Raw genomic sequence first — 27,451 nt, 5'->3', positions numbered from 1 at the left:
CACTCTTCAACTGTTTGCGGATCTTTCGCAATATACTATGCAAAAACGCAAGTCCCTTTTATCGATCACCAAGGCACTCAGGAACCATAATATCGCGTACAGATGGGGGTACCCAACCAAACTTATTGTCACGCGAGAAGGCAGGGTATCCGTAATATCCAACTTGGAAGAAGGCCTTGACTTGCTTCGTTCGTGGGACATCCTGCCAGCCCAAATCTCTGACACCACAACGGCTACTCCAGCGTTGAATACTAGCGACGACTGGCAAGTTGTATCTCACAAAAGGCATACCAAGAATCCTGTCAACTAACTGCCTCGGTTAGTCTACTACAACTAGTTGACCGACAAGATCCCTTTCGCCCTGGAGCTCCTAGCCCCTGTATCACCCCCTGCTTTCACATATGTGCAGTACACCTGCCTCCAGATTCCTGATGGAATCTACCTTTTTATTTCTTTACCAGTTGACTTTTTGTTCCTATTTGACTTTTGCTTTTCTCTTACCTACTTTTCTTGCTTTCTTTTACCACCCCTCGGAGATGGATACGGAGGAACGCACAAGGAGGCGATATATCCGACATCTGTACCACCAGCCCACTGTACTCTCTATAGCATTTCCCCTTACTTAAAATATGTCCATTAAGATAACCTCCTTTAATGTGCGTGGCTTGAACCACCCCGCCAAACGTGCCTCGCTATGGAGAGAGGCCCTCAGGCTGGGGTCTGATGTCTTGTGTGTCCAAGAAATGCACTGGTCATCTTTGAGTGAACCCACTTTCAAGCACAACAAATTCCCACATATCTTCAGAGCCTCTGCCTCTACAAAAAAGAAAGGAGTACTAATCGCCATAAAGGACTCAGTTGCTTTCTCCCTACAGAAGTCTTTTATTGATCCTGACGGAAGATACTTGGCCTTACTAGGCAGCTTTAATAACAAAAGTCAGCAGCTACAAAAAGTGTACCACTTTTCCACCTACTTTTGGGTGTAACTCCGCTTTAATGCCATACCATCAGAGAGGCCTCTGATTGACCCCACATTTATTCTGCAATAGGACAATGACCCCAAACAGCAGCCAATGTCATTAGAAACTATATTCAGTGTAAAGAAGAACAGGGAGTCCCTGAAGTGATGGTCTGGCCCCCACAGAGCCCTGATCTCAACAGCGAGTCTGTCTGGGATTACATGAAGAGACATAAGGATATGAGGCAGCCTACATCCACAGAAGATATGTTGTTAGTTCTCCAAGATGTTTGGAACAATCTACCTGCCGTGTTCCTTCAAAAACTGTGTGCAAGTGTGCCTAGAAGAACTGATGCTGGTTTGAAGCCAAAGCGAGGTCACACCAAATATTGATTTGATTTAGATTTTTCTTCTATTCGCTAACTTTGCATTTTGTGTAATTGATAAAAATAAGCAATTAAAATATATGTAGCAAGGTCCCGGGTCAATTTTGGTCTAATGAGAACCTCCAGAGTTAGGGACAGCTTACATCCTTCTGTGCAGTGTTGGTTACAAAGCATAGACACTTCTTGAATGCAAAGAGATTTATTGTCTCTTAAACAGAACTGTGGGAGAGAGGGTTTAGGGCCAGGACACCCTCAAGTGGTTGCAATGTTAATTGACAGATTCTGAGACTTCTATAGTTAGACAGCCATGCAGGGAAAGGCACCCAGCTAGACACCACATCTGTATGTGTGGACACGCTGTCTCCTAATGCAAAAATCTTGAACAGTTACTAACAAAGGTTTACAGTGAACTCTCATTTCCTCTACAATCTCCTTATTGCAGATCTTCACTCAACTGAACCCCCAGTCTCTCTGAATAGACTTGCTGATCTACTGAGCTCTTCCAATCTTCTCACTCAGTATCTTCCTCAAGCGTCACCCCCGCTTCCTTGCTGAGTCCCTAGATTGGCATTCAAGATACTCTTTAATTGTCACCCCACTGGCCTGCTCGGTCCCTGGCTTGGCACACAAGACTGCTCTGCAAACGTCAACTCCGCTGGCTGGGTCCTTGGCTTGACCTTGCTGAAGTTTCCCAATTCTTCATCATCCCCGGTTGATGAGAATACTCCTCTGGTACTTTTTTCAGCTACTCACAGTGGTCCCTGGCAATAGGGTGGATGGTCCCCAGGAGCTGACTAATAAACTACTTTAAAAACCTGTGTTGTGTGTTTTTTATTTACTTTTTTTCCCCCAGGTGAATGGGCAGGGGTACATCGTACCCCATACTCATTCACATAGGGTGGGGGGCCGGAATCTGGGGGCCCCTTATTAAAGGGGGCTCCCGGATTCTGATAAGCCTCCCACCCGCAGACCCCGACAACCAACAGCCAGGGTTGTCGAGAAGAGACCTTTGTCCTCATCAAGGGCCCCCCCTTCTCCAAAGCACCCACCCCCCCATGTTGAGGGAACGTGGCCTGGTATGGCTCGGGGGGGGGCTTCACTAGTCCCGTCTACCTGGAGTCACGTTCAAAATGAACAGACTTTACTCCGTGTGTGGGAAAGTCAGTTCATTTGAGAAGTCCGGCGGACCGTCCGCCGGACCTAGTCCCCCGGAACAGTCCGGTCATGTGTGGGCAAGTCCGCTCGTTCGGAAAGTCTGGCGGACCTCCGCTGCAAAGTCCGGTGGATTGTCTGCCGGACTAAGTCCGCTGGATAGTCTGATCATGTGTACGTGACATAATGTTGTAACATGACAAAATGTGCAAAAATTCCAAGGGGAATTACCGGTAATACTTTTTCAAGGCACTGTAAAATAATGTTGCCATGTATCTGGTGCACCATTACCAAGCTTCATGATCTAACAACATTAACCACCTCAATACCAGCATGTTTCTTCCTTTTCAAAAACTTTTGTAAAAAATGTGATTACTTTGGAGTATCTACTTTCCAACAGGGATAGTTTCGGGGATTGATTTACTATCCTGGCATTTTAAGGTCCCTTTCACACGGGACGGATCCGTAATGATCCGCCCCGTGATGATCCGCTTGCTCAGCGGGGATCGCTCCGTTTATCCCCGCTGAGCCGGCAGATGACAGGGCGGTCGCTGCACACTGTGGCGGGACCACCCCGTCAGCTCTCCGCTCTCCTCTATGGGAGATCGGATGAACAAGAACCGTCTGTCCATGTTCATGCGATCTGCTCTGCAGACGGATAGAAAAATAGGATTTTCCTCCGTCTGCAGAATCGGACAATAGCGGAGGCAGACGATATCGGGTGTCTGCAGATGAACATCTGCAGACACCCGCTATCCCATAGGGATGCATGTATGTCCGTATTTCATCCGCAAATGGACGGATGAAATATGGACATACGGTCCGTATGTGTGAAAGGGGCCTTATTTGGCATCTTTTATAACAGAGTAACAACGTAAGGGAATCAGATTTTATCTTTCAAACATTTCTTGTCTTTTTTCTTTATGTAGTAAAACATGAAAAACACAGTGGTTATTAAAACAGTGGCAAGAGTACGCCTTGTCCACTACTTCAAAAAGGCACATCTGTTTTTGGGAGAGCTTTATCTTTTTTTTTTTTAATCAAGGAAAACTGTGCTACCCTCTTCTTAAGTGCCAAAGTTTGTCTATCAATGGTATAAAAATTTTGAAAAACTATACAGTTAAAAACCACAGAACACATACTATAAAAATGTATTTCATGGTTATATTTTACTCACCGGCAGAACTGGGGTTGGACGATGAGACTGAGGTTGTAGTGTTTAGAGAAGTTGGAGTTGATGTTGAGGGTGTTGTGTCCAATAAGGGTGATGTTGTGTCTAATAAGGTTGGTGGTGTTGTGTCCAATGAGGGTGATGTTGTGTCCAATGAGGGTGATGTTGTTGTGTTCAGTGAGGGTGATGTTGTTGTGTACAGTGAGGGTGATGTTGTTGTGTCCAATGAGGGTGATGTTGTTGTGTCCAATAAGGGTGATGTTGTTGTGTCCAATGAGGGTGATGTTGTTGTGTTCAATGAGGGTGATGGTGTTGTGTCCAATGAGGGTGATGGCGTTGTGCTAAATGTATCTATGGGTGTTGTTTCTGGCAGTGGTGGTGGTGATACAGTCTCCTCTGATGTAGAAGGTGCAGATGCATCTAAAAATGTAAAGAAACAAATAAAACATGAAACACATTTTTTGACTGTTATTTAAAGTGGTTTATCCTAAAGTCAAAAAGGTTTTTTTTCCACCTTAATGCATTAATGTAGAAAATCTTCCACTAGCTGCTCTCTCCCCCCACCAATACTCACCTGAGTCTTTTATTGATTCAGCGCCATGGCCGTCTGTAGCTCTTCTCTATCCTTTCCCTGCTCTCACAGGCTTCACTGAAAGCAGGAGGAGCCAATGCTGACAGTCCAGGAATATGTGCAGGTGGGGCCTAGCCACATTGTGTGTGTTTTATGGATGCACACAGCCCAGCTAGGGAGAGAGCCCACACGTGTGATCCCATAGCACAAAGCTTGCCATGGGGACACCCTCAGAAGAGAGAGTGAGAACACTGGAGGGGGACACAAGAAGAGGAGGTAAGGGGCCACGCTGTGCAATATTGTTGGATCACCTTTGCATTTTGATTACATACCTTATTTTAGACCCAGTGATGTCATTATTAGGTCTCTGAGCATCTCTAAGCAATGTGGGCACATCATGGCTGGTAGGAGGGGCAGAAAGGATGTTGTACATGGTACATTTTTTTTACTCACCTCTAAATGGCTGTTGCTAGGGAGGTCCCCCGTAGTCTGCCTCCTTCAGTGCCTGGGCTCTTGACGTCATTTCCCCTCATTGCAGGAAGGGCTCAGCTGCCCCCTCCCTCTTGTCAATCATCTAGGACATGTGACAGGTCCCAGATGACTGTGTGGCCAATCACGGCGCTCGCGCATGTGCAATGGGTGCCCGGCTGTGAAGCCACAGCTGGGCGCCCACAGTTACAATGCCGAATGGAGGGGAAGACGAGCGGGGCTTTGATCCCCCGCATCGCTGGACCCTGGGACAGGTAAGTAAAAGTCAGCAGCTGCAGTATTTGTAGCTGCTGACTTTAAATTTTTTTTTTTAAATGTGAACACCACTTTAAGGCTGGTTTTGAAATACTTATTGTGTATCCATCAATACTGCATTAGATTTTGTTATGTAATCTTTAAATATCACTGTTCTGACATCTAGTGGCAATTAGGGTGCCCACGTGTCCCGGATTGCCCGGGATTATCCCGTAATTTATATCTCTGTCCCCAGTCCCGGGCACCTTCATTCCGGGACAATAAAGTGTCCCGGAATGAAATTGACAATCTGGGAACAGGGGCGGACTGAGCTGCCATAGCGCTGGCTCTAGCTCCGCCTCCACCTCCTCCTGATCACTGGTTGCTATAGCCGCCTTGCGTCTGGCAACCAGTGACGTCACAGCCCAGCGTTGAATGCGGAGGAGGATTTAACATCCTCCTCCTCCGCGCTAGTGCTGCTGGGAGTCACTGCTGGTTCTTTCACCTCCGCACTTGGCTCCAGTGACTGGCTTGCAGCTTGTGTGGGGTGTTTCTGTTCCCACACACTGCGATTACATTGTGTACTGCACGGCTTCTCTCCCTTCCTCCCCCCTCTTGCCCACCTCACACTAACACATGGAGTGAAGTCCCCTCCCCCTCGGATGTCACAGACAGGAGAAGGAGGGGGAGGAGAATGGACACAACAGGACGGGACGTGCTGAACTGAGGTTTGTACAGAATATTAATGCTTGGCACTTGCAGGAGAAGAACACACAGAGACGGGGGGCAAGTTGTCAAAAAAGAATACTTGCAGCGATTTTGGGGGATAAGAGCATGCTGTATGTGCTAGGAGGCACTTTAGCAGAGGAGAGAAATTGTGCTGGGGGAGGGGGGGTCATATCTTTTATTCAACCCCCCCCCCCTCCTGCACAATTTCTCTCCCCTCCCAAAGTGTGTCCTCCTAGCACATACAGCATGCTCTTATACCCCCAAATCACTGCAAGTATTCTTCTTTCACAACTTGCCCCCTTCCCCATCTTCAAAGACAAACTGGCTGCTATCACAGGAATAATTGTACTGTCTGGTATCCTTGGAACTTTGACAGACTATCAGGAGGTGCACTCCTCTTCCTCCTCCCTGCCATACACCCCGCACTCCTCCCCTGTACATATTACCCCCCTGCCATACACCCCGCACTCCTCCCCTGTACATATTACCCCCCTGCCATACACCCCGCACTCTTCCCCTGTACATATTACCCCCCTGCCATACACCCCGCACTCCTCCCCAGTACATATTACCCCCCTGCCATACACCCCACACTCCTCCCCTGTACATATTACCCCCCTGCCATACACCCCGCACTCCTCCCCTGTACATATTACCCCCCTGCCATACACCCCGCACTCCTCCCCTGTACATATTACCCCCCTGCCATACACATCGCACTCCTCCCCTGTACATATTACCCCCCTGCCATACACCCCGCACTCCTCCCCTGTACATATTACCCCCCTGCCATACACCCCGCACTCCTCCCCTGTACATATTATCCCCCTGCCATACACCCCGCAATCCTCCCATGTACATATTACCCCTCGCCATACACTCTGCACTCCTCCCATGTACATATTACCCCTCGCCATACACTCTGCACTCTTCCCCTGTACATATTACCCCCGGCCATACACTCCGCACTCCTCCCATGTACATATTACCCCCCTGCCATACACTCCGCACTCCTCCCATGTACATATTACCCCCCTGCCATACACTCCGCACTCCTCCCCCATACTTATTACCCCCCTGCCATACACTAAACACTCCTCTCCTGTAGATATTACCCCCCGCACTCCTCTCTTGTACATATTACCCCCCACCATACACTCCGCACTCCTCTCCTGTACATACTACTCACCATACACTCCGCATTCCCTATTTATTAAACGTCAATTTGACACACTTTTTTTTTTAAGGTTATTAACCAATTAATCGAAACAATAATCGGCCAACTAATCGATTATGAAAATAATCGTTAGTTGCAGCCCTAAACAACACCCCCTTTAAGCCAATATTTAGTGCAATTTAAGACATGTCCACTGTTCACCACGACACGCTTTGCGCGCCATATTGTTGTTGTTCTTAATGCCTAGGGCCCGATTTTATTCAACCCCCCCTTCCTGCACAATTTCTCTCCCCTCCCAAAGTGTGTCCTCCTAGCACATACAGCATGCTCTTATACCCCCAAATCACTGCAAGTATTCTTCTTTCACAACTTGCCCCCTTCCCCATCTTCAAAGACAAACTGGCTGCTATCACAGGAATAATTGTACTGTCTGGTATCCTTGGAACTTTGACAGACTATCAGGAGGTGCACTCCTCTTCCTCCTCCCTGCCATACACCCCGCACTCCTCCCCTGTACATATTACCCCCCTGCCATACACCCCGCACTCCTCCCCTGTACATATTACCCCCCTGCCATACACCCCGCACTCTTCCCCTGTACATATTACCCCCCTGCCATACACCCCACACTCCTCCCCTGTACATATTACCCCCCTGCCATACACCCCGCACTCCTCCCCTGTACATATTACCCCCCTGCCATACACCCCGCACTCCTCCCCTGTACATATTACCCCCCTGCCATACACATCGCACTCCTCCCCTGTACATATTACCCCCCTGCCATACACCCCGCACTCCTCCCCTGTACATATTACCCCCCTGCCATACACCCCGCACTCCTCCCCTGTACATATTACCCCCCTGCCATACACCCCGCACTCCTCCCCTGTACATATTATCCCCCTGCCATACACCCCGCACTCCTCCCATGTACATATTACCCCTCGCCATACACTCTGCACTCCTCCCATGTACATATTACCCCTCGCCATACACTCTGCACTCTTCCCCTGTACATATTACCCCCGGCCATACACTCCGCACTCCTCCCATGTACATATTACCCCCCTGCCATACACTCCGCACTCCTCCCATGTACATATTACCCCCCTGCCATACACTCCGCACTCCTCCCCCATACTTATTACCCCCCTGCCATACACTAAACACTCCTCTCCTGTAGATATTACCCCCCGCACTCCTCTCTTGTACATATTACCCCCCACCATACACTCCGCACTCCTCTCCTGTACATACTACTCACCATACACTCCGCATTCCCTATTTATTAAACGTCAATTTGACACACTTTTTTTTTTAAGGTTATTAACCAATTAATCGAAACAATAATCGGCCAACTAATCGATTATGAAAATAATCGTTAGTTGCAGCCCTAAACAACACCCCCTTTAAGCCAATATTTAGTGCAATTTAAGACATGTCCACTGTTCACCACGACACGCTTTGCGCGCCATATTGTTGTTGTTCTTAATGCCTAGGGCCCGCTTTTGATCTTGCACACAGGTCTGCTGATTTCATATGCCCCTGCCCCAAAAATTGGCAAAAAAATATGTAAAAAATCATCTTTTTTTTTGGGGGGGGGGGGGGTGTCTGAATGGCAGTTTGGAAACGTGGTCACCCTAGTGGCAATGCAGTGTAATTGCAGTGTAATTACAACTTGTTATTACTGTATTTCTGAAGTGGTACAATACAGTTTAACTGTATGTTGGCGCTAGTTAGTTTAGTCCTTAGATAGACCCCTCTCTAATCCTCCATGTACCAGCCTTTATAGTCAGCATAAGGCTTAGAAGGTTATGGTCTCTTTAGCCCTTGTACACACGGTCGGACATTCCGACAACAAAATCCGTCAGATTTAGTCCGACGGATTTTGCCTGAAACTGGTGTTGCATACACACGGTCGGACAAAGTTGTCGGAAAATACGATCGTTCGTACCTTGATGACGTTATTTCGTTACGACAGGACTATGTTCAGGCTAGTAGCCAATAGCTTTGGTCTAGGAATTTGACCTGAGCATGCGTGGCACTTTGTCCTATGGGAATTCTCTACAAATGATCGTAAAAAGTCTGATCGGATCATGTTGTCGGAAAATTTTATAGCCCAGCTCTAAAACTTTGTCGGTCGGATATTCCGACGGAAACAGTCCCATGTAGCCCACACATGGTCGGATTATCCGACAACACGGTCCGATCGGACATTTTCCGTCGGAATGTCCAACCGTGTGTACAAGGGCTTACACTTCAACTGACTTGTAAATGTCCCATGCATTGCATTTTCACCACTAAAACTACTTTGGATTGTCTGGACTGTCTGTGTGGAGTGTTTAATCAGCAGGTGACAATACTGACCGGAAATATCCTTTTTTTCTTATGTGAAAGGAAGCAAGAAGATAATTATTTCTTTAAGCCCTTGTACACACGGTCGGACATTCAGACGGAACATGTCCGATTGGACCGTGTTGTCGGATAATCCGACTGTGTGTGGGCTACATCGGACTTTTTCCGTCGAAATGTCCGACCAACAAAGTTTGAGAGCTGGATATAAAATTTTGTAGAGTTTGTAGAGAATTCCGATTGGACAAAGTGCCACGCATGCTCAGATCAAATTACGAGACCAAAGCTATTGGCTACTAGGCTGAACTTAGTCCCGTCGTAATGAACGAATGTCATTACGTTCCGAACGATTGGATTTTCTGACAACTTTGTCCGACCGTGTGTATGCAACACCAGTTTCTGAAAAAATCAGACGGATTTTGTTGTCGGAATGTCCGACCCTCTGTACAAGGGCTAAGACTTTTTTCTTAATGAGAACCTTTCCCTTGGGATGCATTGACAGGACAGCAAAGGATAGTCAAGGGCAAGTAAACAGGGATCAAGTTTTCTTTCTGGGAACATAATAAGATTCCATTTAAAAATAGATAGATAATGTACTCTGTGTTTTGTTGGTTGTCCCCAGTGGAAATGTACAGCGTGTGATGTGGTTAGTAGCACATTGGTGGTTCACTACTTACTAGAAGAAAGAGCAGATGCTGTTGATGTTTATGTATATATTTATTTCGAAAAAACAAAGACAATTCAGTACATATTCTGTAATAATTCTGTAATAATAATAATAAAATATAATAAAAGTGTAAATAAATGTAAACGTTTTTAAAAATTCCTTTATTTAAAAAAAAAAGTGCCCTGCAATGTCCATCCACCTTTAATCACAGCGCCGACGGTCCGAGAAAAAAAAAAGACACAAAAAAAAACTCTACCTCGATGGGAGGCATCCCGCCGACTGCCCTCTTTTAGCTTTGACAGCTGTTAAATAGCCAAGGGCGGGGCCACCCGGTGATGTAAATGAGTGACCCTACCCCCATCAGACGTCACACCTGCCCTTGGCTTTTTTTTTTATGGACCATCGGTGCTGTGATTGAAGATGGATGGACATCGCAGGACACTTTGTATTTTTTTAAATAAAGGAACTGTCAAAAACTGTCTGCTGTCGTTTTTTGACACTTTTTTGGTGAATGGGTAGGGGTACAATGTACCCCATACCCATCCACATGGGGGGGGTGGAGATCTGGGGATCCCCTTGTTGAAGGGGGCTTCCAGATTCCTATAAGCCCATGCTGAGGGCATGTGGCCTGGTATGGTTCAGGAGGGGGCCCCCTCTCCCCCCCCCCCTTTCCTACGGCCTGCCAGGTTGCATACTTAAATAAGGTTCTGGTATGGATTTTGGGGGAGACCGCTAATGCCATTTTTTTTTTAATTGGTGTGGGGTTCCCCTTAAAATCCATTCCAGACCTGAAGGGGCTGGTATGGATATTGGGGGGACCCCCATGCCATTTTTTATACTAGACAGTATGTATGTATATATATATATATATATATATATATATATATATATATATATATATATATTAAATATACTGCCACTAACTAACCTGCCTTCCTAATCTAGCTCAAACTACTTCTATTTCTGTCCACACACTATATGTAAGCTATGTAAGCAGCCTTATATAGTGCAGGGCGTGGATTTATGCCGCGTACACACGATCAGATTGTCCGGCGTACTTAGTCCGACATACAATCCGGCAGATAATCCGGCGGACTTTCTACCGAACGGACTTGGCCACACATGGACACACAGAAAGTCCGACGTTCACTTGCGCGATGATGTACAGCACGTACGACGGGACTAGAAAAAGCCAGTATCCAATAGCTTCCTTTTTCGTACTTGCTTTGAGCATGCGTCATTCTTAGTCTGCCATACTAGCATACTGACGAACGTATTGTCCGCTGAAACCCAAGTCCGACGGGAAGATTGGAGTGCAAAAATACTTTCTTAATCCGCCGGACTTCACGCTGGAAAAGTCCGCTGAAGCCCACACACGATCGAATTGTCCACTGAAATGCGTTTCGGCGGACTAAGTACGCCGGACAATCTGATCGTGTGTACGCGGCATAAGTCCCACTGAGTAATGAATGGCCAAAGGCACCCTGCCTTTGACCAATTATGGCTCTCTCAGCTAAGGGCACTGTGATTGGCCAAAGCATGCAAGTCAGGTGCATGCTTTAGCCAATCATCATACATCAATGCACTGCGATGTCGCAGTGCATTATGAGGTGTTCCGCGGCGCTCAAATTTCCCACGAACGCCCCATATGTTCGGTTCGATTTAGAACAAACGAAACACCTGATGTTCGAGTCGAACTTATGTTCCACTCGAAAAACGGGCTCATCTCTAATTACCAACAAAGGATTTTGTACCAAGTATTAAATACATTTCATTTAGTGTGTTCAATACTTTTTCCCTGTGTCATTCCATTTTATTACACAAAACTTCATTTCTGAATGTATTTCTTTTGGTTTCTTTGTATGTATGGATTACATGGGTTGTTACTGACATGTGAAAATTTCATGTCAATAACACCTTTAGAAATATATTTACCAAGAAAAATGGTGACGTGTTCAATATTTATTTTACCCACTGTAACTCCTTGTGTGCTAAGTTTTGACATCATCTTCCATTTACAGCATTACAACCCCTTAGGGAACAGGTAATCAAATCCAAGCTGTATTATCACAGCCTGTAGATAGACTGGAGCCCTTTTATTCTGCTGCTGAAGAAGCAAGAGAGGACGACCTCATAAATGCAGACCCAGTTTTGTGCTAGGCTAGTTAGATTATTGATACTCTGTATCTTGGTTGTAATGCCTATGAGTCGAAAGTAAATTATTCAATTAATCCTAATTTTAGGCATACAATTTTAGCTGTATAAATTGCAGTTTTGTAGTAAAATATTAATTGTATGTGTCCATGTCATACGAGTAATCTTACTGGTACATGTGATTGTGAGTGACTTAATTGGTGAATACATTTTTTATTTTTCTATTTCTAAAGTCCATACTTTCACAAAATGTTATTGTGTTTAAAATATCTACATAGAGCACAAATTCAGGAAACAATTATTTGGGTCAGTGTGGTTCTATTTAATAATTTATTTTATATTAGAGGCACTATGGTATATCTATTGATTAAATAATTATTATTGCTGACTGAATGGGTCAAACTTCTTGACACCATGCGGTAGATTTACCAAAACTGGAGCACTCAGAAACTGGTGCGCCTGTGCATGGTAGCCAACCAGCTTTTAACTTCAGCTTGTTCAATTAAGCTTTCGCAAAAAAACCTGGAAGCTGATTTGTTTCTATGCAGATTTGCAGCAGATTTTGCACTCACATAGGGGGCTTGTTAGTCTCCTGGTGATAGCAATAAAGGTACATTTGAAAAAAAAATTGTTAAAAAACCTTAATTTTAATAAAGCAAATTAAAACATTTACAACCACCACTGCCACCCAACGCACACACAGAAATGCAAACATATATACAAGTATAGGACGTGAGTGTGTATGTAAACAACAATCGTGCCATGAACTGTGGAGTGAGAGCAATAATTCTAGAGCCCTAATTCAAATTTAAAGAGTCTTCTTCTATCGACAATTTTGTGTGCCATCATTTTTACCATTTACAGGTGCACACAATTTTGAAGCATGGTATGTTTGGTATCTATTTAACTTGACACAACCCTATCTTTTATATTTTATCAAACTATCGGATATTATATTGTGATTTTGTCTGCTAAAATTATTATTTTTTATTTGTTTCCTGCAAATATGTATTTGATAAACTGAAGTGCCATTGTTTTAGGGACAGGACCATGATAGCATCAAGACAATAGCTTCTACAGACATGAGAGAAAGTCTGCCAGGTCTGACCCATGGCAAGTTCAATAAAAACAGGGACAAGTGATTGGTCATTGGTTCCTATGATAATCTAAAAAGTGACAGACATGACAGAGGTGACACAGATATGAAATGAGTCATAATATAGCTGGAAAGTTTTGAAGCTGTATTTGCCTTGAAGCATGAAATAAGAAGCAGAATGATTGCTGTGATTGGTTGAATAATATTATTTCCAAGTCATATACAACCCCAACCCATCTTACTTAACAAATAAATCTCCACTTGAGAATATTGGCATATTTCCTCTCCGTCATATTGGTGCACTATAGTAGGATGGTGTGTGGTTATATGAAAGAAGAAAAGCATGGTTTGAGATGAGGGCAAGAAGTCAATAAGACAGAAAAAATATCTGAAGGGTCCAGGTCTATTGGATTTCTGTTGTTCAAAGTGAATGGTGGATCTAGTTTATTTACCATTCAACAGGTCCTTCATCATTTCACAGGTCCATATGTAGCCATTCAGAAAAGGGAATAAGGGCTATGCTGAAGAAATAGGGCCAAGAGAAAGTCCTTTAGACTATGTTGAAGTTAGAGAACCAAGAAAAATTACCAAGAACTATGCTGATGATGGAGGACCAAAAGGAAAGTACCAAGGACCAAGGATGAAGAAAAAAGGACTAAGGGATATTACCAAGAACTATTGTGAAGGTACAGGACCAAGGGAAAGTAAATTGGTGCTGTGAACAAGACTTATCGCTGAAACTAGTCTGCTGCTGACTGTACTCACTGTGAAGGCTTGAAAATAAATACACTTGATGTTATGGAGTTGCCTGCTGCTTTTATTCGATGACCAAGAGAAACTACCAAGGACAAGGGTGAAGATACAGGACCAAGGAAAAGTACCAAGGACTATGTTAAAGGTAGAAAATTCAGGGAACATACCAAGAATTGTGCTGCAGATAGAGGATCAAGGGGAGGTACCAAAGTATAGCTGAAAACAGAGAACCAATGGAAAGTACTAGGGAGTATGCTAAGGACAGAGGACTAAGGGACAGTGCCAAGGACTATACTGAAGATGGAGAACCCAAGAGACATTCAATGAGAAATGCAGAGAGGATCAGACCAGATAAACAGACAGTTCAGAGCCCCATTAGAAAACCTCAATAAATAGGAAAATCAACGGCAGCATTGTTAGACTTAAGTCCTCATCAAGCAGGGCTGGAAAGGTGAAGAAGGTATGCAGATGTTAAAACTGGTTCAAAATTTTAGGTAAAATTTTTTTTAATTTTGTGTCAGGACTGGGATCTGAACGTACAACCTTTGCGGAATTTAGCAGTGGCTCATTTTTCTGAGCCACCAGAGATGCTAGAAAGCTCCCTCTCTGATTCTTTGGTCTTTCTTGCCTTGTCTCTTGTTTCTGGTGAACCTTGAACGTTTTGATTTAAGCCATGTCTCTGCACTTTCCACTTTGCCAGATTATTGTGCTCTCTCCAATCGATATTTTCCATATTTGCATACCTATGGTTTTCCTTATCGCCACTACCACTCGTTATCAACTTTTGGCATGTTCCTTGACTTAATTTCCACTTGATCCCAACCTGCAGCTGCTTGTTACATATCTTTGGCTTCTTTACTGATTACGTTTCTGCCTGATCCCAGTGTGCTATATTTGCTACTGGACCCCGGCTTTCTCACCTCTTGGTGGGGGTGATCATAGCAGGTGGCATATTTGCCACCGCTACCCCCTCCCCTCCCGTCACTGGTTGTTAAGGATGCTGTTTGTGGGTAGGTGCAGCATGGTGTGGAAAGTAATGACACTGGTTGTAGAAGCAAGAACTTGTATTGAAGGAAATGTTTAACTGAACAGACAGCCCAGAGGGAGGGCACTGCGCCAGGGAAAAACACACAGTTCTGTGTAATTTGACCACACAGTGGATTCAGATGCACCAACATCATCTGTCTTGGAGGGAACAATGCGGCCTGGCTGGTCTGGACCCAATGGGGAGGATTCACAGAAGGATGTTGTGTCCCTAATCTGTCCCTCCACACCAGGAACCTCTCCCTGCCGCTACTCACGCTCCTTAACCACTTGCCGCCCGCCCTATAGCAAATAGGCGGCGGCAAAGTGGTTTCATAATCCTGACCGGACGTCATATGACGTGATCAGGATTATGAGCCGCTGCGCGCCCCCGGGGGCGCGCATCGCGGCGATCGTTGTTGTGGGGTGTCAGTCTGACACCCGGCAACTACGATCTCGGTAAAGAGTCTCCGACGGAGACTCTTTACCACGTGATCAGCCGTGTCCAATCACGGCTGATCACAGTGTAAATAGGAAAAGCCGGTGATCGGCTTTTCCTCACTCGCGTCTGTCAGACGCGAGTAGAGGAGAGCCGATCGGTTGCTCCTCTGACAGGGGGGGTCTGTGCTGATCGATTATCAGCACAGCCCCCCCGAGGATGCCCACACTGGACCACCAGGGACGCCACTAGACCACCAGCGATGCCAAGGACAAGGAATGCCACCCTGGACCACCAGGGATTGCAATCAGTGCCACAATGGATGCCAATCAGTGCCCATAATGGATGCCAATCAGTGCCCACAATGGGCATCACTGATTGGCATGCATTATTGATTGGCACTGATTGGCATCCATTAGTATAATATATTATAATAAAATGCCGCCTATCAGTTCCCATCTGTGCCGCCTATCAGTGCCTACCCATGCCCACCTGTGCCGCCTACCCATGCCCACCTGTGCCACCTATCCATGCCCATCCATGCCAATTTGTGCCACCTATCAGTGCCCATCCGTGTCGCCCATCAGTGCCACCCATCAGTGCCGCCTATCAGTGCCACATATCGGTGTCCATCAATGCCACCTCATCAGTGCCACTTCATTGGTGCCACCTCATCAGTGCCCATCAGTGCCGCCTTATCATTGCCCATCAGTAGACATGTGCAGAGTAAAATATTTCGTTTCGGAATTTCGTTTTCGTCTGAAAACTTAATTTATTTAGTTACTCCCGAAATTCGTTTTTATTTATTTCGTTTTTCGTTCAAAAATTGCATTCGTCCGAAAATCCACATGAATCACGGTCGAATCTGTCTTTGAAGGCTTATGGTGTCTGTCGAATGTATAAAGAAGATTCGACGGAGCTAGTATATAGCATACTTTAGAACCCTATTAAAGTCTATGGGACTCCAACGTTCAAAATCTAAAGTGCTCATTTTAAAGGCTAATTTGCAAGTTACTGTCCTAAAAAGTGTTTGGGGACCTGGGTCCTGCCCCAGGGGACATGGATCAATGCAAAAAAAAGTTTTAAAAACGGCCGTTTTTTCGGGAGCAGTGATTTTAATAATGATTAAAGTGAAACAATAAAAGTGTAATATTCCTTTAAATTTCGTAGGGGGGGGTTGTCTATAGTATGCCTGTGAAGGGGCGCATGTTTCCCGTGCTTAGAATTGTCCCTGCACAAAGTGTCATTTATGCAGGAAAAAAAGTCCTTTAAAATCACTCGCAGCTATTATGAATTGTCGGCTCCCGTAATACAGAGAACACTCATTGAAAGTCATTGATAAAAAAATAAATAAATAAATAAATAAAAAGCGTGGGGGTCCCCCAAATTCAATTACCAGGCCCTTCAGGTCTGGTATGGATATTAAGGGGAACCCTGCCTCAAATTTAAGAAAAAATTTGACGTGGGGTTCCCCCTAAATATCCATAACCAGACCCTTCAGGTCTGGTATGGATATTAAGGGGAACCCCGCGTCAAATTTAAAAAAAAATTGACGTGGGGTTCCCCCTAAAAATCCATACCAGACCCTTTATCCGAGCACGCAACCTGGCAGGCCGCAGGAAAAGAGGGGGGGACGAGAGAGCGGCCCCCCCTCCCTCCTGAACCGTACCAGGCCCCATGCCCTCAACATTGGGAGGATGCTTTGGGGGTCTGTGACCCCTCAAAGCACCTTGTCCCCATGTTGATGAGGACAAGGGCCTCATCCCCACAACCCTGGCCGGTGGTTGTGGAGGTCTGCGGGCAGGGGGCTTATCAGAATCTGGAAGCCCCCTTTAACAAGGGGACCCCAGATCCTGGCCCCCCCCCTGTTTGAAATGGTAAGGGGGTACAAAAGTACCCCTACCATTTCACAAAGAAAGTGTAAAAAATGTTTAAATAAAACAAACACACTTTTGAAAAATTCCTTTATTAAAAATAAAAAAATAAAAAAAAGATTCCAGCGGCGGTAATCCACTCTTGCTATCCAGCGACGGACGGTCATATCTCCAGCGATGTCTAATGTCATCCAGCGCAGCTCAGCATCCTTCTTCTGTCTCCGTGTAGGAGACATTGCAGGCATTCCGGCGGCTGACGTTTGTTATATACGGAGGGCGGGGCCACCCGTCACCTGACCCCGCCCCCCTCTGACGCAAGGGGAAACCCGGGGTTCCCCGTGACGTATAGGTGACCCCGCCCCCCTCTGATGTAACGGAAACCTGCCTGTGTTACATCAGAGGGGTGCGGGTCACCCCTACGTCACAGGGAACCCCGGGTTTCCCCTTGCGTCAGAGGGGGGCGGGGTCAGGTGACGGGTGGCCCCGCCCTCCGTATATAACAAACGTCAGCCGCCGGAATGCCTGCAATGTCTCCTACACGGAGACAGAAGAAGGATGCTGAGCTGCGCTGGATGACATTAGACATCGCTGGAGATATGACCGTCCGTCGCTGGATAGCAAGAGTGGATTACCGGCGCTGGAATCTTTTTTTTATTTTTTTATTTTTAATAAAGGAATTTTTCAAAAGTGTGTTTGTTTTATTTAAACATTTTTTACACTTTCTTTGTGAAATGGTAGGGGTACTTTTGTACCCCCTTACCATTTCAAACAGGGGGGGGGGCCGGGATCTGGGGGTCCCCTTGTTAAAGGGGGCTTCCAGATTCTGATAAGCCCCCCGCCCGCAGACCTCCACAACCACCGGCCAGGGTTGTGGGGATGAGGCCCTTGTCCTCATCAACATGGGGACAAGGTGCTTTGAGGGGTCACAGACCCCCAAAGCATCCTCCCAATGTTGAGGGCATGTGGCCTGGTACGGTTCAGGAGGGAGGGGGGGCCGCTCTCTCGTCCCCCCCTCTTTTCCTGCGGCCTGCCAGGTTGCGTGCTCGGATAAAGGGTCTGGTATGGATTTTTAGGGGGAACCCCACGTCAATTTTTTTTTAAATTTGACGCGGGTTTCCCCTTAATATCCATACCAGACCTGAAGGGTCTGGTTATGGATATTTAGGGGGAACCCCACGTCAAATTTTTTCTTAAATTTGAGGCAGGGTTCCCCTTAATATCCATACCAGACCTGAAGGGCCTGGTAATTGAATTTGGGGGACCCCCACGCTTTTTTTATTTTATTTATTTATTTATTTTTTTATCAATGACTTTCAATGAGTGTTCTCTGTATTACGGAGCCGACAATTCATTATAGCTGCGAGTGATTTTAAAGGACTTTTTTTCCTGCATAAATGACACTTTGTGCAGGGACAATTCTAAGCACGGGAAACATGCGCCCCTTCACAGGCATACTATAGACAACCCCCCCCTACGAAATTTAAAGGAATATTACACTTTTATTGTTTCACTTTAATCATTATTAAAATCACTGCTCCCGAAAAAACGGCCGCTTTTAAAACTTTTTTTTGCATTGATACATGTCCCCTGGGGCAGGACCCGGGTCCCCAAACACTTTTTAGGACAGTATCTTGCAGAATCTTTTCTCTCTGTCAAATCTTTTTTCTCTGTCGAATATTTTCTCTATATAATCTTGGACTAATAGAGGTAAGGTTAGGCACATTCGAACACAGGTTCTATAGACACAGATTGTTGTCAGAGTCATGTCGAATCTCCTATTCTATATCGAACTGTTGTAACAATGAAAACGAAAATAAAGCATTTATTTATGTCGGATCTTTCGTTTTTCGGATTTTGTGCTTTCGTTATCGTTTGTCAAAACGAAAACGAAAATAGCTGAAATTCGGACGAAAATGCATTCGGACGAAAACGAATGCACATGTCTACCCATCAGTGTAACCCCATCAGTGCCCATCAGTGAAGGAGAAAACTTACTTATTTGCAAAGTTTTGAAACTGAAACAAAAAAAAACATTTTTTTTTCAAAATTTTCTGTATTTTTTTTATTTGTTTAGCAAAAAATAAAAACCGCAGAGGTGATTAAATACCACCAAAAGAAAGCTCTATTTGTGGGAAAAAAATGATAAAAATTTCATTTGGGTACAGTGTAGCATGACCGCGCAATTGTCATTCAAAGTGCGACAGCGCTGAAAGCTCAAAATTGGTCTGGGCAGGAAGGTGTTTAAGTGCCCGGTATTGAAGTGGTTAACAGAGATGTTCTCTTTTCCTCACCTAGTGCAAAATCAAACCCTGGCAGCAGGCTCTTAAACAGACTCTGTTGATCCAAGAATGCTACCAGGGGTTACCTGGATGCAGTGTAGCCAAGCAGAATGCTGTCTCTAGGGACCATGAAATCACAGAGAAGCCAGAATTCTCCTGACCTCGTCTCTAACTGCAGTACCACTCGGGTTGAGTGCCACCTACAGTGGAAGAAGCGTACTGCACCTGCCTACCTGTTGGCTTCACAGGTGACAGCATCCTAACAACTAGTGATGCTCCGTGGCCAGAGCCTGATGGGAAAGCTGGGACACTGGTTCCCCCTCAGGTCCACTCTCCACTTGTGATTATCAGCCGTCAGATTTTATAGCAGACTGTCTATTGGCTTAGGATCTGACCACTGTCTGCTGTCAATCACAAGGGGAGTGAACCTTATAGGGAACTAGTATCTGTGAATCCCATCAAGGTCCACCCATCCAGCTTCAAAACTCCTCTCTGCTGCTTTGCGGTGTGACAGCTGCAGCGGCAGGAGGAAGCTCAGTTGCACTGAGGATGGAGTTAGACTTTAAAATATAACTCAAGGCAAAACCGTTGTTTTGTTTTGGATAGTGGAGATTAATTAGAACCACTGTCAGGTTTTTATTGTTTTCTCTCTGTTTGTCCTGTTTACTGTCTTCACGAACGAGAAAGTGAAAGAAAATCCAAAATGTTGGGAACAGTACAGGGGGAAATCTTCCAATGGAGACACTAGTTCTAGTGACAACCAGGGATTTGGAGGGATTTCCTCTTACTTCCTGTTTTGGCTATGGAAGAGGGAGTGAAGAGAATGGGACACACCCTCTCTCACTCCAAAATGAGATTATATGAGTTATATCCAGGGCATTTTTTCAGTAGGAACCTGGGGCAGTGCAGCTCCAGCACCGAATGTATGTAATGGCAAGGGATGCTGGAGGGTGCTGGAGGGTCTATTGATGCTGACTGAGGGGAAATCTGTTGTTGCTGCTTGGAGTCTATTATCATACCTCCCAACATTTTGAGATGGGAATGAGGGACACCTACTAGCAAACATATGTAGGTATAGGACACACCCCTGCCACACCTCCTTGAAAGATAATTAACCAAAAACAAAAGGTTAATTAAATCCACAAGGGATTTTTTTTACCACTACTATTCCTTTATATTGGCTTTTAAAATTTACAAATGCAACAATTTAGATGAAAGGTTTGAAAGACAAAAAGTGCATTTTATATACAACTAAATAGATCAGACCAAAATGAGGGACAAATGAGGAGGACCGAGGGACAGAGGGACATTGCTGCAAATCAGGGAAAGTCCCTTGAAATCAGGGACAGTTGGGAGGATTTGGGAGGATTGGGTGGTCCATTTCTGTTGGGAGGATTTATTGTTGCTGGGGGAGGGGGGGGTCTATTTCTGGCTGAATAGGGATCTATTTTACTGCTTGTTATTGTCATTATTAACAAATTCCATACAAACTACTTAGCACCACAAAATTATATTTAGGGATGGAACCAAGGAACAATGCTTGGAGGTGGGTATGGGCAGAGACAAGGGGCGACTTGAAAAGAGAGAGTTTCTACATCTGTTCACTGAGGGGAAAAAAGCCCTGGTTATATCCATCCTCATAGGAGTTACAGACAACCTGTACTTCTAGGTTTTGCACCTTGGTGAGAGATTGCCATGTACTGGTGACATGATTTTTTTCTTTTATTGCTACCTGCTTTTTGTTCTCTTAACATTAGCCCTGCAGCAGTCCATTTGTCTCATGTATGATTAATCTCCTCACTTGACCTCTGCTTTGACTGGGCCAACCTACCAAGCTTTTGATCCTCAGCTTTCCCATAGGCCTTATTCACACTTATGATTGCTATAGTATAAATTCCAAGAATCAGGGGGTTATTGCATCTGGAATGACAAGTATTTCCAAATATCTGCACCCAGCCTATAAAAAGCAATGATAGGATAAAATGGCTGCAGCTGTTTGGATGTAATTACATATCCACTGATTACCAGCGGGTTAGGACAGATAGTAGTCCTTGAACACAGACATTGCATGAAGAGACGAACAGCTCTCCCTAACTGCAGCTAAGTGCTGGATTGCAAAGCACCATGAACAGCCATGAACAGCCATGTACATTCACACCTCAGACCAGCCCGATTCCTGCACCTTCACAATTCAGAACAGCCCAATTCCTGCACCTTCACACCTCAGATTAGCCTAATTCCTGCACCCTCACACCTCAGATTAGCCCAATTCCTGCACCCTCACACCTCAGATTAGCCTAATTCCTGCACCCTCACACCTCAGATTAGCCTAATTCCTGCACCCTCACACCTCAGATTAGCCTAATTCCTGCACCCTCACACCTCAGATTAGCCTAATTCCTGCACCCTCACACCTCAGATTAGCCCAATTCCTGCACCCTCACACCTCAGATTAGCCTAATTCCTGCACCCTCACACCTCAGATTAGCCCAATTCCTGCACCCTCACACCTCAGATTAGCCTAATTCTTGCACCCTCACACCTCAGATTAGCCCAATTCCTGCACCCTCACACCTCAGATTAGCCCAATTCCTGCACCCTCACACCTCAGATCAGCCCAATTCCTGCACCTTCACACCTCAGATTAGCCCAATTCCTGCACCCTCACACCTCAGATTAGCCTAATTCCTGCACCCTCACACCACAGATTAGCCCAATTCTTGCACCCTCACACCTCAGATTAGCCCAATTCCTGCACCCTCACACCTCAGATTAGCCCAATTCCTGCACCCTCACACCTCAGATTAGCCCAATTCCTGCACCCTCACACCTGAGATCATCCCAATTCCTGCACCCTCACACCTCAGATCAGCCCAATTCCGGCACCCTCCCACCTCAGATCATCCCAATTCCTGCACCCTCACACCTGAGATCATCCCAATTCCTGCACCCTCAAACGTCAGATCAGCCCAATTCCTGCACCGTCACAATTCAGATCAGCCTAATTCCTGCACCCTCACACCTCAGATCATCCCGATTCCTGCACCCTCACACCTCAGATCAGCCCAATTCCTGCACCATCACACCTCAGATTTTCCCAGTTCCTGCACCATCATACCTTGAATCATTCAAATTCCTGCACCTTCACACCTCAGATCAGCTCAATTCCTGCAATTTTAAATTGGTAGTTCTCAAAAGCTGGATAATTACCAGTCCATAATTAGAGCAGGCAGCCTGGGGAATCTGACTTAACACCAGGGCCAGATCTAGCTTTTCTGATGTGAGGGTGCAGTAAACAATTTGAGAGGGGCAGAGAATCTAAGGTCAGTGGGGCAGAATATAGTGGCAGCAGTTTCCAGGGCAAAGTACAGTGGTAAGCAGGGCAGTGGATAGCAGTCAGCAGCGTGGAGGTCAGGGGCAAGCAGGGTGGAGGACAGGGGCCAAGAGGGTGGAGGACAGGGGCCAGCAGGGCAATGTAGATGAGTTAGCAGGATATAGCAAAGGTTTCAACAGGGTGGAGGATGGGGTCAGCAGGGCAGTGTACAGGGGTCTGCAAGGGTCAGCAAGGCAGATGATGTGGTCAACAGAGTGGAGGACAGGGGTAAACAGGGTAGAGAATGGAAAGTTAACAGGGCAATGTACAACGGTTATCACGGCATAGGACAGGGGCAAGTAGGGCAGTGTACAGGGGCCAGTATGGAATAGGAGAGGGGCCAGCAGGGCAGTGTACAGGGACCAGCAGGGAATAAGACAGGGGCAAGCAGGGCAGGCAATGAGGTCATTAGATTGGAGGACAGGGGTCAGCAGAGCAGAAGATGGGAGGCCAGCAGGGTGGAGGACAGGGGCCAGCAGGGTGGAGGACAGGGGCCAGCAGGGCATAGGAATGGGCCAGCAGGGCATAGGACAGGGGTCAGAAGGGCATAGGACAGGGGTCAGAAGGGCATAGGACAGGGAGTCAGCAAGGCAAAGAAGATTGGCCATTAGGACAGATGATGGGGTCAACAGGGTAGAGAATGGAGATCAGCAGGGCAGAGGCCAAAGATCACTGCTAGCAGGGCACTAAGCAAAGTACCTCGTTCCCACACAGCACATAGCTGAGATCAGATTTTCTTACAGACATAGCCCGAACCTGCAGTTTATAAACCAAAAACATGGGTCCCCAAATACAGGTGGCTTTTTGTTTTGCTTCGGTTTGCCTGATCGACTCATCTGTAATATGTACAGTAATGCAAAGGTACCTCTGCTTGTTGTCAGTCAACGCAACCTGATTCCAGTGTCAACCGTGAGTGTAATCCCCAGCTGCTTCCTGTATCCTCCCATATGTTCCTCTGCATTCACCAATAGGCTTGTGGCTTCATGGGGGATCCTAGTCGCTGCACCGCAGTGTGGCGTCCAGGTGGAAATGACGTCAACGCGTTTCACAACAACCAGTGTGTAGCTTCATCTGGACGTCATGTGTTTTATGTTTGTGGTATGCACTGTCTTGTGTGTGTTTTTGTTCCTCCCATGTCAGTGTCTGTTGGGTTCAAACATTGATTTTTGAATAAACAACAGCTAATATAACAGGTTATTCTAGGTGGCCCCTCCATATAAATTTTTAAGCGTGTTTTAGTGATATTATAAGAACATTGTTTGTAATTAAGTAAAACTTTTGTTTATAGAATTGTCATAATTAAATTTTCATATTCTCTGTATTTCTGGTGCTTTGTTCCTCAATGAGCCTCACTTTTCTCCGGGCCACCTGTCTTTGGTGACCCATGTTTTTGGTTTATGTATTGTGACAGAGGTTAGAGGATCTTCCCAGACTATATTCACTACACGCTATATTAATAGACCTATATTTTTTATTCTTTATTTGTGGTCAACCTGCAGTTTGTAGCTGGCTTTGACAGGTCAAAACAACAATATAGCAGGCAGCTAAATACTGTGCAGATGGAACCTGTCTGATCTCAGCTATGCTTGGGACAAAGAACTCTCCTGTACCTCCTCTGCCCAAACTGTGTGCTCTGCGAGATGGGAGAAGGAACTCACCAGGCCGGCATAGCATCCATGGGGGGGGGCGCATCACCTCTCATACTAACACCAAACGTGTTGGTAGAGAAGACCAAGCTGAACTGTGTCTGGATCGGTGCTTTGGGGGCATAGACGTGCTACAGAATTCTTATAACTAGAAAGTTTAAAAACCTTTGCATATAGCTGCTACACTTCATACAGAGACATGCACTCTGCCTGTCTCTGTGTGTCAATTTATACTTGGTTTCATTATCTATGAACTGTAGGTAATTATTTTTGAATTTGATACATTAATGATGCACTTTTAGGAAGTACCTGAATCTGCCACACATGTTGATAAAGCTACCAAAAAGGGTGGCTGTGATTTTTGAATATGGCTCAGGCCAAAGGGCCATAGTGCCAAAAAAAATGTCATTAGGGATTTATTGAATTCCTCCAACTGTTATTGGCTCTAACCAGAAGTTAAAGAGAAGCTCCAGTCTCCCCAAATACTGTAGAAGCTGACTTTTAATATAAGGACACTTACCTGCCTCTGGAAGTCAAAGTCCTAACCCAAGCCAATTCTTCAATCGACTCTTCAATCCTCACTAAGGAAAACCAGAAGTGAAGCCTTTTGGCTTCACAGTGGTCTTCCAACTGTGCATGCACGAGCCTCTCTGCACTTGTGATCCGTCCCACAGTCTTCTGGGACCTGGGAAGTGTTCCAGAAGGCTGCGGTGGAAGGGAGGGGGGAAACTTCTGCTCAGATTGCCACAGCGATCTGACTTGAAGTGTATGAGCAGGTACCTGTTAAAGTCAGGTACCTGCTCCCCGCCTAAAATAAAGAATGTGCCAAATGTAAAGGAGCAGGGGGGAGGAGGAGGAGCATAATTTGCCCCTTAGGGGCTTGATAAAATATAAGAAAACATTCAGGCAAGAGTTTTCTTTTTTCCTATGCTACTTTGTCCGCTACATTGTAGACAGTAGGGGGTGTAAAAAATAAAACCTCAAAACTTCTAGTAAGGACTCTCCTATAAAAATGATTTCCTCTGTTACTCTCTATAGATTCTGCACTCAGTACTTACAAATTACAACATTTTTTACTGTGGCCTTTGCAGTAGCATTTTCCACTGGACATCCAGAAAACATGTCAACACACACATAATGCATACTCGTAAGATCCTGACTTGGGTATCTGGATATATGTTTTTGTTATCTCTGGAAGGGATGTTCAGCTTTTGGGAACACCTTTGGTAACAGGTAAAACAATAAGTGGTATGTTTTAAAAAAACCAATGCGGAAAAACCTGGCTCTATTCCACGCTCATTTACTAAGGCAGCCATAAGTGCTTGTGACTGATGACACGATCCATGTGTCAAGCTGAAGGGAAAAGAGTGTCTGGCAGACATAAATGATCACCTTTTCCAAAGTCTTGTTTCGTAAGAAGTTGCCTCCTGTGGACCACTTGTTCTTCTCGTTCTGGGGTCCTTAAAGTTGAATTATTAATCCCAGCTATACTGGGCCAGAACTAAGGTGGAATCTGTGAGTTGCACAGACCCAGCAAGTGTCCGGGGCTGTAAAAGCAGCATCCTTAGTCGCCTGGTTTGCTTCCATGTGTGACTTTTAATGTTATTATGCCTACCTCAGCAAGAACCTGGAAGGCTGAAAACAGACGATCAAATTAACTTAACATGCTTGATTGGTTTACCTGTCAAAGTAAAAACAAACTTCTGGCCCTTCAAATGGAACCAAAAGCTCTCTATATCTCGACTATATACAGTGCCTTGCGAAAGTATTTGGCCCCCTTGAACTTTTCAACCTTTTGCCACATTTCAGGCTTCAAACATAAAGATATAACATTTTTATTTTTTGTGAAGAATCACCAACAAGTGGGACACAATTGTGAAGTGGAACGAAATCTATTGGATAATTTAAACTTTTTTAGTAAATAAAAAACTGAAAATTGGTGCGTGCAAAATTATTCTGCCCCTTTACTTTCAGTGCAGCAAACTCACTCCAGAAGTTCAGCGAGGATCTCTGAATGATCCAATGTTGTCCTAAATGACTGATGGTGATAAATAGAATTCACCTGTGTGTAATCAAGTCTCTGTATAAATGCACCTGCTCTATGATAGTCTCAGGGTTCTGTTGAAAGCGCAAAGAGCATCATGAAGACCAAGGAACACACCAGGCAGGTCAGTAATACTGTTGTGGAGAAGTTTAAAGCTGGATTTGGATACAAAAAGATTTCCCAAGCTTTAAACATCCCAAGGTGCACTGTGCAAGCGATCATTTTGAAATGGAAGGAGTATCAGACCACTGCAAATCTACCAAGACCTGGCCGTCCCTCTAAACTGTCAGCTCAGACAAGGAGAAGACTGATCAGAGATGCAGCCAAGAGGCCCATGATCACTCTGGATGAACTGCAGAGAACTACAGCTGAGGTGGGAGAGTCTGTCCATAGGACAACAATCAGTCGTACACTGCACAAATCTGGCCTTTATGGAAGAGTGGCAAGAAGAAAGCCATTTCTCAAAGATATCCATAAAAAGTCTCGTCTAAAGTTTGCCACAAGCCACCTGGGAGACACACCAAACATGTGGAAGAAGGTGCTCTGGTCAGATGAAACCAAAATTTTACATTTTGCCCACAATGCAAAACGATATGTTTGGCGTAAAAGCAACACAGCTCATCACCCTCAACACACCATCCCCACTGTCAAACATGGTGGTGGCAGCATCATAGTTTGGGCCTGCTTTTCTTCAGCAGGGACAGGGAAGATGGTAAAATTGAGGGGAAGAACCAGGGTGGTGGATTGGCGGATCCACAAGGTCAGGAAGGCGTGGATTGCTCTGGAACAGCATTTTGCTAACGGAGTGCTCCACTCCCTCCCCTGGATTGCCCCGACCCATTGGAACCAGGCCATTAAGACACACCCTTTTATCTTTCCTT

General features: G+C 45.4%; 1 protein-coding gene across 1 annotated transcript in view; it reads right to left on the bottom strand.

Moving 5' to 3' along the window:
- LOC143986785 (uncharacterized) overlaps positions 1 to 27,451 on the bottom strand; it is a 122,263-nt gene that overhangs the window by 88,583 nt on the left and 6,229 nt on the right. The window contains exon 3 of the mRNA XM_077485191.1: positions 3,674 to 4,087. Coding sequence (XP_077341317.1) covers positions 3,674 to 4,087 — 414 coding nt within the window. The remainder of the gene's footprint in view (positions 1 to 3,673; positions 4,088 to 27,451) is intronic.

This window comes from Lithobates pipiens, unplaced genomic scaffold (assembly GCF_037356315.1).
Source record: "Lithobates pipiens isolate NorthernLeopardFrog02 unplaced genomic scaffold, aLitPip1_a1.2 Scaffold_18, whole genome shotgun sequence".
Taxonomy (NCBI): domain Eukaryota; kingdom Metazoa; phylum Chordata; class Amphibia; order Anura; family Ranidae; genus Lithobates; species Lithobates pipiens.
This window is presented reverse-complemented; position numbering and strand designations above follow the sequence as displayed.